The sequence below is a fragment of the Papilio xuthus genome, unplaced genomic scaffold, assembly GCF_000836235.2.
Source record: "Papilio xuthus unplaced genomic scaffold, Pxut_1.1 DF827570.1, whole genome shotgun sequence".
Classification (NCBI taxonomy): domain Eukaryota; kingdom Metazoa; phylum Arthropoda; class Insecta; order Lepidoptera; family Papilionidae; genus Papilio; species Papilio xuthus.
The window spans coordinates 718,671-729,148 of NW_013531079.1; the positions used below are offsets into that span (position 1 = coordinate 718,671).

The following is a 10,478-nucleotide window of genomic DNA, read 5'->3' on the forward strand; positions in this document are numbered from 1 at the left end:
ATTATTATGTAAAAATCCAAACGAAATGAGAAAGTGATTTCGCTTACCTAAAAACCAGACATAGGAATGCACGCAAAATATTTCGTACGAAGAATGGAAGTAAACATAGCAAATCTGGGGGCTTTGCCAAGTCAAGTTTTCAGGGTCGCGAGCGCTTCGGCTTTGGTGAAATTGTTCCTCGTACGTAAATATGTGCTAAAAATATTCGTTATAAATCATGTTAAAACTTTTATCACGTGCTAAGTGAAGCCACCACTCACCTTTCTGTCACTGGCACCGCCTTAGACTTTAGCTCGTAGTACATGAAGTCCTGATGCTGTGCAGCTGTCATCTCATCCAAGATGTGGTCAGCATGATAGTCATTTGACAAGAAGGAGGCAAGATCGAATCCCATATCGATACCGGATTCATCCATTTTATTCCAAATGCACAAACACAAACTGTTCCACTGTTATCGTATGTTAAATAAAAATATTAGAGATCCATATTTAGAAAACAAAACGTGGCTGTTTATATGAGAAAAGGATGGGTATCTTAACGGCATCCATCCTCCCAGCTGTCTACTTGTTGCTATTGTTGATTGCTAGCATAGACATACGTTTCTCATATTAGTATTGATTATGCTACTAAATTACATATGATTCATTCGCTTCAGCAACAGATGGCAGTAATGTACTATCTAATATTGCCGCTTTATCGGAGTTTAGTTTTTTACAATGGTAATTCTTGAAAATTTTAAAAATCACGCCTTTTTCCGTAACGAATAGGTCTTTTTTGCACTTCAATGATTAATGAATAACAAGAGATACAATTTAGCCTTGTTGAGAATATATTACGATATTTTTTTAAGTATTTACGCAAAACCTATCGTTCAAATTTAATTTGACATGGTAACACTGAAAGCACCTGAAATAATATACGTTCAAAAACTAAATTAGTTTCGACAACTGGGCATTTTTTCCCGTAAAATTTCTCAAATCTAAGATTACTAATAACTTTTGTCATTGCCGAAATATTGAATAGACTTGGCAATTTTTAAAAAAGACAGTCAAGTAATGTTTTTATTTAGAATTAAATGTAATAACAGTAAATGTATGTTCAAAAACTCACTTGTAATCATTTTTTTTTCTTGGGTGGTTAGATGCTGTTTGGGTTATGGTGTTGGCAGCTCTTAGCTTTTTTACTCTTTACTACCATTTACTACCGGTACCGAAGCGTCTTGTTTTAGTTTCATACTTTTATTTCAATAACATATTAACTAAACTCATTTAATAATTTAAAATGTCGAAGGCTCACCCTCCAGAATTAAAGAAGTAAGCAAACTTTTAAAAATAATATTGTTATTAAATTGGCGGTACAAACTCACGAAACTAACCTTCAAATTGATGTGATTTGCTCGTCTAAGTATATGTAACTAACGATTATTAAAATCTTTTCGTTAGTATAAATTATCATTGGTTTTTGTTTTATGTTTTCTTTTAGGTTCATGGACAAAAAGTTGTCTATAAAGTTAAACGCAGGCCGAGCAGTGACTGGTGTCCTTCGAGGATTCGATCCATTCATGAACCTGGTTTTAGACGAGTCCGTAGAAGAATGTAAGGATGGACAAAGGAATAATATTGGAATGGTTGTAAGTACACAAAAATGAGTATTAAAATAACTTTTTATTGATATAACACAGGAAGATCTTTTTATTATTTAGATAGACCCATAGGAAAAAGATAAGCGCAAATTGTGTCTTCCCATTTGTCATTCTAAGGACTACTTCACGAGGCCGTATGTATTTGTGTGAATTAAATAGCCTAATGATTCTATAATAATACTACATTGGTATAGCAATCCATAGTGGATCTTCGCCTCTATAATAATATCCATATTCTAAACGCAACAGAAGTTGAACTAATTAGTTTATCATCTTATAAGTGCTGGAGGTCTAATTTTAGTCTTCTTTCCCGTCCCACACTTTTCTTATGAGGAAAGTATCGGAATGGGACATTTATTTGACAGAGGCGATGCTTGGGTGGGGCATTTGTCTTCTTTGTTGTTCCCTTCTTTATTGCTTAAAGGTAGGAAATGCATCTGGGCTGCGGTCACTGTCCTATTTTGACAGCTAGAGGTGGCCGGTTATTGTTTGCCTTATAGTATTAAAAAAGACACCTAGCAAATTCATATTATACAAAAAAAAATTAGAGGCATGAAACTCAAATAAAATGTAATGAAATATATTTTTTTTAATGTTTCAGGTCATCAGAGGGAACAGCATCATAATGTTAGAATCACTAGATAGAATATAGTGCTAATATAATTCCAATTAATTAAGTTAGTATAAGTTATTCAACTCATAACTAAAGTCACTGTTTAATAGTACATGCCCATTGGCCTGCGCCTGAAACACCACCTTTTTTTTATATAGCTCTGTGTCCATCGTCAAGTCAAAGGATCTAAGAACACACATCAACAGTGAGTTTCACTCATTGTAATACAATAGAACATTTTTTGATGTACATAGTGGTATAGAATCCACATTAAAAAAGGCAACCAATGTTTGTAATTTCAAATAAATAAGTTTTCTAAGTAAATCTTTGTTTTAATTCTTTATCCATTTTCTTTGTAATGTGCTGCAAATTGTATGTACAGACCATAAGGTGTTGCTGTTGCATTGTTCGTGGCTGAAACATATTCTAGTTTGCCTGCTTTGTTAAAACACATAAGACAAAACTTTATTTGACAGAGATGAATTTACTTCCTTCAAAAGTATTGTATGGGAGCGTTTTTAACGTTTAAAAATGATATAAGAAAAATTGAAGAGTACTTTAACAGAGTCTCAATGAATCGTATAATTATCACAAATTTATTTATTTATAAAAAGAAAATAAAAAGTTGTATTGTGACTTGGGTCATAAAGGCATTTGTACGATCATATCATAGACTACAAAAACCTATAATCTATGGAACAGTGGTTGGTTTGTCACTGTCAAGCAAGTGTCAACCGAACTGTTTTTGTCGAATTGTCATCTCGGTAATTCCTTGACATACATTCTGGGTGTTTTCAAAACTTTTTGCAAACAAAAACAAAGATACACTATGACTAAAAATTAATTGTGTCTGTTTTCTGTGTGACGATAAAAATTATTTTCCTATTATAAGGTGAGTTTAATCAATTTCATATAACAAAGGCGTGTATAAACAGGATGCCTGACGCATATCTAAAGGGGGAAGCATAATATTGTCGATTTAGCATTTCTGTTATTCATTGTTAGAACGCTTAACCGTGAATGTGGAGGCCAATGTAACTGTGTTACTTATGCAAGAGGAAATTATGTTAAGCATTCCTACATTTGTTTCTGCATTGTTATTTCTTGGCAATTGTGATTGAGTACATTAGTGAGAGTAAATTGATATGTCTGGAGGGTTTAGTCCTGTTCCCATCCTCGTATTAGCCTGATTTACGTCCCCCTGCTTCCGTAGAGGAAAATTACTGTAAAGATTATTGTATTATCTTGAATGAAAGCTTACACTGAAACATTCCAAAATTATTCCATAATATTTGCAGAAAAATTCTTAATTAGTATTCATTATTCTTTTAGTCATTATTTCAAATGATAACATATACAAATATATAAACTGTTATGTATATTATGTTACAAAATATAGGTATAAATTTGGGATGTGAATCTGAGTCATATTATACCAGCTGCAGATAATGACATAGATATATAATTACCTAATTACTAGGTCATATGAAATAAAACATACTCTGGTTTAAAGAGAATTCATAATTACTGTTAACTTACTAATATTATAAATGTGAATGTTTGGATGGATGGATGGATGTTAGAAGAACCAGATCGGCTGTATGGATTTCAGTGAAATTTGGCATAGATGTAAAACTTAGTTGGGAAGAACACATAGACTACTAATCCTTTATGTTTAATTCGCGGGGTTGGTGTTTCAAGCTAGTAGCTAATAAAATTGGATTCTACATAACTACTACTGTGATAAATCAGGTTAAGTTGTTTTTTAATCGATAAAATAAATGAATAGTATGTTTTATATTTATAATAAATAAAAATATATTTCATGACAGAGTTATTCAGTTATATGATAAATACATCTCACTCAGAGATAGTACACAGTGGATGAAAAGTCGCTTACACAGCCATTATGTAGTTAAAATAAAAGTCTATCAAAAATGTTGTATTTATATTTATTCATCATTAAAGCAGCAATAAATCAGATCTTACTAATATTATAAACATTAATGTTTAGACGGATGGACGCTTGTTTGAAGATATCTCCAGAATGGCTCAAAATTTTCATAGATGTAGAACATAGTCTGGAAGTAAACATAGGCTACTTATTATAGTATTTTCAATTCTGCGTGAACGGAGTCGCGTGCGACAGCTAGTATTACATTAACGAGAAGTGTTGGAAGTAATATAATTCAATTATGTTATTATTTCCTCTCAGTAACATTGAATTAGTTGTACAAAGCAGTTGTTTAGTTATGGGAGATATATTTTTGAGTGAGTTATTAGTTTTTAGTTTAGTTACTACATAGATCTTACTAATATTATAAATGAAAATGTTTAGATGGATGAATGTATGTTTGGTAGAAGTTTTAGACATTATTTATTAGTTAGAATCATTTGGTGCGCTTTTATTACAAAGTCCAGTGTCAAAATGTTTAGTGAGGGGACATAAACGTCAACTAGTAAGGCTAGTGTTCCGCCAGTACACTGGCACAGTGTCGGATTTTCTTCCTAACAGAAGGTATTTGTATAATGGCTGCATGGATCTCGCTGAAATTTTGCATAGACGCTGAACCCATTAGTTACAAATTAAGTTTTCTTTGTCAACTGCTAGATTGGATTAAATCATGTATTTCTTATTCTATATGCTTCTGTCTCCACAGTGACGAAGCCAGTGGTCATGGCGGATACACTAGATCCACTATCTCCGAGCATCAACAGTCCTCGAGTGCCAGGTCTCATGCATAAACTCAGGATGAGGTTTGGCAGATCACCTCCTCCAAGACCACCAGGAGAAGGTGAGAGTAGAATATGTTTAAAATATGGCATTCAATAGATATTCTATTAATTAAACTACATTAAAGTGCTATTCAAAGTTTATACAAGTTCTTGATTATGTAAGAACACATTTACTTATGGGCTCTGGCACTTAACTGTGTGTTCTCAGCTAATTATGAGCCATCATAAAGTTTGAATCTTATAATACATGTACTTTAAATGATAAGCGAGAAACTCGAGTTAGAGAGAAGCCTCTATTAGCTAGAAAATATTGCGATCCTAAGAAGTCTTACTTACAGTGTATTTTTGAGACCAAAATCCCCGTTTAAAACATATCATGTCATCTCTTTTTTGTCAAAGGTAAAAGACAGAGATGATGATATGTTTTATACTTTGTTTATAATTACGTATTATCGTGAACTTGACACAATAAGTAATAATTGCACTTGTAGTACGTCAAGGTCTCTGAGGCACTGCACTCAATTACAATCAGTATGAACTTGACAGTGATTAAGAACAGTCATGGCTGAGAAGACTATAGGTTGTTTGTTTGTGTAGTTTTTGTGCGATAATATTATATAGTGTAACTAAAAACATATAATATTTTAACAGTGGTAGAGCTTTAACATTTTCTCACGACTTGTCCCAGCTCACTCAGTGAAATACCACGACCATACAGAATACAGGCGTCAAGTGGAAGCTATTCCGCGTTTTGTCTGATGAGTGTGCATCCCGGAGGCCTAATTTAGTCTTTTTTCTTATAAGGAAAGGATGGGAAGTGGAAGTGGACTTACCGGATGAGAGGATGCATGGGAAGGGAAAATATTTTCTTTCTGTGCATCCTCTCCTCCGTCGATTAAAGGTAGGCAACGCATATACAATTGCGTACGTCTATGGGCAACGGTCACTTCGCTATTTCAGCGATTTCAGGTGGCCGCGTGTTTGCCACCTTATGATATAAAAAAAATATTGAATTATATCAGATTAAAATAATAATAATTTTATTTAAAACAAACTACATAGATCCATATTATTATAAAATGGAAAAGACTTTTTTTAAAACTTTTTTATTGATAAATTTATATTAAATATTATTTTAAGTAACTTTAAATCTACTTATGTCTGCAAGCATCACTTACCTCTCCGTCCAAGTAAAAACAAAATCGGTACAGCCGTTTCAAAGATTGATTCAACAAATGGGCATTTGTGGGCAGACATAAATTAAAAAATGGATTGTCATGTTCATGAAATATTACTCTTTTTCTCTTTGAAAAAGCAAAGACAACAAATTTTTTGTCTAACCATAGATTGAACATTTGATTTTATAAACATTGTCATTGAGAAATATAAATTATATTCCAGGATATGTGGAATTTGGTGAGTTCAGGACGGAGGCACCAGGAGTCAAGAAAGTTGGGACATTTGCAGGTGTCTTCTGTCCTGTCGTACTGTCCATGTTCAGTGCTCTTGTCTTCATACGGATGGGTAAGTGGGATTTACCACCTTTATAGTTAAGTAGTCACTAAGGCAAGCACTTAATTGTAGATTTAATATGAAATAATCTAAATACTTCATCACAAGCTCAGTATATGACCCCACTGATGGGTTCGGAGTCTAACTTAACAGGGTGTCTAGGCCATAGTCAATCATGCTGGCCAAGTATGGGTTGGTTGACTTGACATATATCATTGAATTTCTTTGCTGATATGTACAGATTGCATCACAATGTTTTCCTTCATCTTAAGAATACTTGAAATAAATTAATTTTCACTAAGATTCACTTTAAAGCATTTCAGAGACTCTGAGTAACAAAAAAATTAAATGATTACCTAAATTCACCTATCAATGACTTAAATTGTTGTGTAAAATATTTTTTTTTTATCTTGCTCTTACAAAAACGAATATTGTTTGGTTTTAATAGATAACAGTTACATAGTAGAAGTAAATGATTCTCAACAATGTTATATTGTTCTTGAATTGTTGACTAATTTGTTATTTACTTATCTTTATTGGGATATTAAACTTTTCGAAGTGTACAGAAAACACTAAAATATATAAAACTAAAACTTTCTTTCACTATGCGAATAGTCGAACGTGGATGAGCGAGAAACCTTTATAAGCGAGAGTCATTGTCCGGTCATAACGGACCTCTATAAGCGAGAAACTCGAGTTAGTGAAACCTCTATAAGCGAGACATACATCGCGGTACCTTGGATTCTAGCTTATTCATGTACCATTTGCCCTAGCACAATTGTGAGTCAAATCGCCTAGTGAAAAAAGGTTCTAATAATAATTCTTCTTTAGGTTACCTGGTGGGCAATGCAGGTCTGTTGGTGACATTAGGTCAGTTTGCACTAGCTTATCTGATAGTCATCTTCACGGTGACATCTATATGTGCGATATCAACCAATGGAGCGGTTGAAGGAGGAGGTGTCTATTGTATCCTTTTATATTTAGCTCGTAATCTAAATGGGTAGGCAGAGACTATGGGCATCTGGCGCGGTCTTGTCACAAAATGTTACAAGACGATGGAGTGTAACATTGATGTTTCAGACCAAGTTATTTTTGTCTCTAACAAGAATTTAATATTAAAACAATAATTATTATTTTACAAGTTAACTTTATCATAGATAGAGATGGTTCATCATCAGCTCACTATACGTCCCCACCGAGGGGCTCGGAGCCTACCCTAAGTTAGGAGTGACTAGGCCATAGTCAACCACGCTGGCCCACTGCGGGTTGGTTGACTTCACACATATCTTTGAATTTCTTCTCAGATATGTGCAGGTTGCATCACGATGTTTTCCTTCACCGTAAGAACGTCGGATAAATGTACATATGTAAATCGGAAATCGAAAAACACATTGGTACATGGCGGGATTCGAACCCAGGACCTGCAGATTGCAAGTCAAGCGTTAGACCACTGAGCCACCGACGCTCCCATGAGAGATGGTTATTTTAATTAAAAGGTTTAAAATGCTACTTATTAATTTGGATAATAAAAGGCCTGAACCCAAAATCAGTTATGATAAGTAGAACATTAGGTCCAGAATTCGGTGGCGCGATCGGGACACTATTCTTCTTCGCTAACGTGGTGTCCAGTGCGCTTTGCATATCTGCCTGCACTGAAGCATTGGTAGAGAACTTTGGAGCTAATGGTGAGTTTGTAATGACTAACCAGCTGCCGCGACTCTGTCCGCGTTTAAATTACCTTAGTAAGTAGCCTATGTGTTCTTCCAGATTGTACTCTACATCCGTGCCAAATCTCTTCTATATCCGTTTAACGGTTCTGGAGATACCTTCTACTAAACTTCCATCCAAACATTCCCATTTATAGTATTAGCAAGATACAGAATAACAGTCAATCAGTCAGGCGGGTTTATTGATTTTTGTAAATTGAAGGCTACCTGATCGGGTCGAGCGGTGGCCTGCCAACAAGCTGGTGGTTCAGCTTCCTATACCGGTCGGTGCTGAACGCGCTCGGGCTGGCAGTATCGCTTGCGGGCGCGTCACTCTTCGCCCGCACCAGCCTCGCTATCTGGTTCACTGTGCTTGTCTGTCTCGCCAGCGCCTTCATCAGCTTCTTTGTCACCAGTCCCGGAATGGTATGGTACTTTGTTTTTTTTTCTTATTCATAACCCATCTCGTAAAAATGTAGACAAAGGGTTGAATTGTTGCATAACATGCTCCTTTTTAAAGGCAAAGTCTTTTGGTATTTTGCGAATTGGAATATGTAAAATTTGAAAGTATACCATCCGTGTATTAATTAGTAACTAGCTGTCGTCCGTGATCCGTCCTCGTGGCGACAGGCTATGTTCTACATCTATGCCAAATTTTAGCGTGATTCGTGCAACCGTACTGGAGATACATTGTAACAAACATTTTCATTTATAATATTATGTAAGTCAGACTTAAATTCTTCTAAATCCAGATAGAAAAACCGGATACGAACGAGCTGGTGAACACAACATCGTTTCAATACACCGGCCTGTCTAAAGAGACGCTGTACAGCAATATATATCCATCCTACGGCCGTGACTACAGCACCACTGCTGGTGATAGAGTTGACTTCGCCTCTGTCTTCGGTGTGCTGTTTACTGGTGTTACTGGTGTCATGGCGGGAGCTAATATGAGTGGTGAGAGCTTATTTATATTGTTCATTAATCGCTTGCGCGCTCGATTTATTTATATATTAATTAAATAGAATATTCCTAGGATTGATTTTAGAATTGATTATTTTAAATTTAATTTAAACTCTGAGTGCACCAGTAAGTCAGGAATCAATGATGAACTTTGACTTACTTGACTTATAGTCCTATGTCCCCGCAGTGGGGCAGAGGGCGTCCACAGTGCGCCGCCAGTTCGCTCTATCCTGGCCTCTGCGCTTGGTCTCGGGCCATGTCAGCCTAATAGCCTTCATTTCGGCAGCTACTGATCACCGCCAAGTTTGTTTAGGACGGCCACGTCTTCTTGTTCCAAGCGGGATCCACTCCAGGGCCTTCCAGGGTATATGACTGGGATCTCTACGAAGCGTGTGGCCGATCTATTAATTTAATTATCTTTAAGTAAATGTTAGAGTAGAACTTCATGCCTGTGTTCAATAGGTGAGCTGAAGCAGCCTTCCCGCAGCATCCCAGCAGGCACGCTATGGGCGCTGCTGTTCACAGCACTCTGCTACACCGCACTGACGCTGCTGTCTGCTGCCACCTGCTCCAGAGAATTGTTGCAGAATAATTACGTTTATTTACTGCCTATTAATGTGTGGCCGCCGTTTATTGCTGTTGGTGAGTTAGAATTTAAAAAAAAATCAACTTGGGATCGTAGTCAAGTGTAGAAAGACTACGACAAAAGTTTTAGTTGCAGACTATTAAATTTAACTAATAACAACAATATAACTCTCTCCCGTAACCCAAAGGGGTAGGCAGAGACCACGGATCTACATTAGGCGCAGTCCTGACGCACACAAATTTAATTCATCACTAGCTTCTAAGTTAAGGGTGATTAGGCCATAGTCAACCACGCTGGTCAAGTGCGGGTTGACTTCACACATATCTTTGATCTTCTCAGATATGTGCAGCATCACGATGCTTTCTTTCACCGTAATATTGGATAAATGTATATATGTAAATGTAAAACACATTAGTACATGGCAGGATTCGAACCAAGGACCTGCTTCAACCCCTAAGCCACCGACGTCCTCAAATAGAATTAAATAGGAGTAAATATTTATGTAAAGGTATGTTGCTGGCAACATTCTCCGCTGGTCTGTCAAACTTGATCGGAGCATCAAGAGTTTTAGAAGCTTTAGCCAAAGATGATATTTATGGTAAGTTTGTTTTTATAAACGTAATATTTTTGTAAAATTGTTCCTTAAGTAATGATTTTTTTTTATGTTTTATAAGCTAGCGCATGACCACCATCCCACCTGGTGTTAGTGGAGATTTGGTC

At 35.8% G+C, this 10,478-nt stretch overlaps 3 protein-coding genes across 6 annotated transcripts in view; 2 read left to right on the top strand and 1 right to left on the bottom strand.

Moving 5' to 3' along the window:
* LOC106118488 (transcription factor Mitf) overlaps positions 1 to 575 on the bottom strand; it is a 74,195-nt gene extending 73,620 nt beyond the window's left edge. The window contains exon 1 of the mRNA XM_013313148.1: positions 261 to 575. Within this exon, the coding sequence (XP_013168602.1) occupies positions 261 to 415 (155 nt within the window). The 5' untranslated portion in view covers positions 416 to 575. The remainder of the gene's footprint in view (positions 1 to 260) is intronic.
* Positions 576 to 1,165: 590 nt separating this feature from the next.
* On the top strand, positions 1,166 to 2,387 carry SNRPG (small nuclear ribonucleoprotein G). Its single transcript, XM_013313228.1, has 3 exons — positions 1,166 to 1,313; positions 1,483 to 1,630; positions 2,244 to 2,387. Exons 1-3 carry the CDS (start codon positions 1,282 to 1,284, stop codon positions 2,292 to 2,294), a joined length of 231 nt encoding a protein of 76 aa, XP_013168682.1. The 5' UTR covers positions 1,166 to 1,281; the 3' UTR covers positions 2,295 to 2,387.
* Positions 2,388 to 3,108: 721 nt separating this feature from the next.
* LOC106118698 (solute carrier family 12 member 9) overlaps positions 3,109 to 10,478 on the top strand; it is a 17,910-nt gene continuing 10,540 nt past the window's right edge. For 2 of the 4 annotated variants that reach the window (XM_013313429.1, XM_013313430.1), the window contains exons 1-9: positions 4,490 to 4,526; positions 4,916 to 5,050; positions 6,393 to 6,515; positions 7,335 to 7,469; positions 8,054 to 8,188; positions 8,433 to 8,635; positions 8,962 to 9,166; positions 9,635 to 9,814; positions 10,267 to 10,356. In XM_013313429.1, coding sequence (XP_013168883.1) covers positions 4,508 to 4,526; positions 4,916 to 5,050; positions 6,393 to 6,515; positions 7,335 to 7,469; positions 8,054 to 8,188; positions 8,433 to 8,635; positions 8,962 to 9,166; positions 9,635 to 9,814; positions 10,267 to 10,356 — 1,225 coding nt within the window. In that variant the 5' untranslated portion in view covers positions 4,490 to 4,507. Of the gene's footprint in view, positions 3,148 to 4,489; positions 4,527 to 4,915; positions 5,051 to 5,508; positions 5,572 to 6,392; positions 6,516 to 7,334; positions 7,470 to 8,053; positions 8,189 to 8,432; positions 8,636 to 8,961; positions 9,167 to 9,634; positions 9,815 to 10,266; positions 10,357 to 10,478 lie in introns of those variants that run through there. The other 2 variants (XM_013313431.1, XM_013313432.1) reach the window with 2 other exon arrangements.

Excerpts from the sequence above, each read along its gene's own strand:
- SNRPG (XM_013313228.1), top strand. The coding sequence starts at position 1,282 with ATGTCGAAGGCTCACCCTCCAGAATTAAAGAA. Across the intron at positions 1,314-1,482 it reads CACCCTCCAGAATTAAAGAA|GTTCATGGACAAAAAGTTGT; the intron begins GTAAGCAAACTT and ends GTTTTCTTTTAG. Across the intron at positions 1,631-2,243 it reads GGAATAATATTGGAATGGTT|GTCATCAGAGGGAACAGCAT; the intron begins GTAAGTACACAA and ends TTAATGTTTCAG.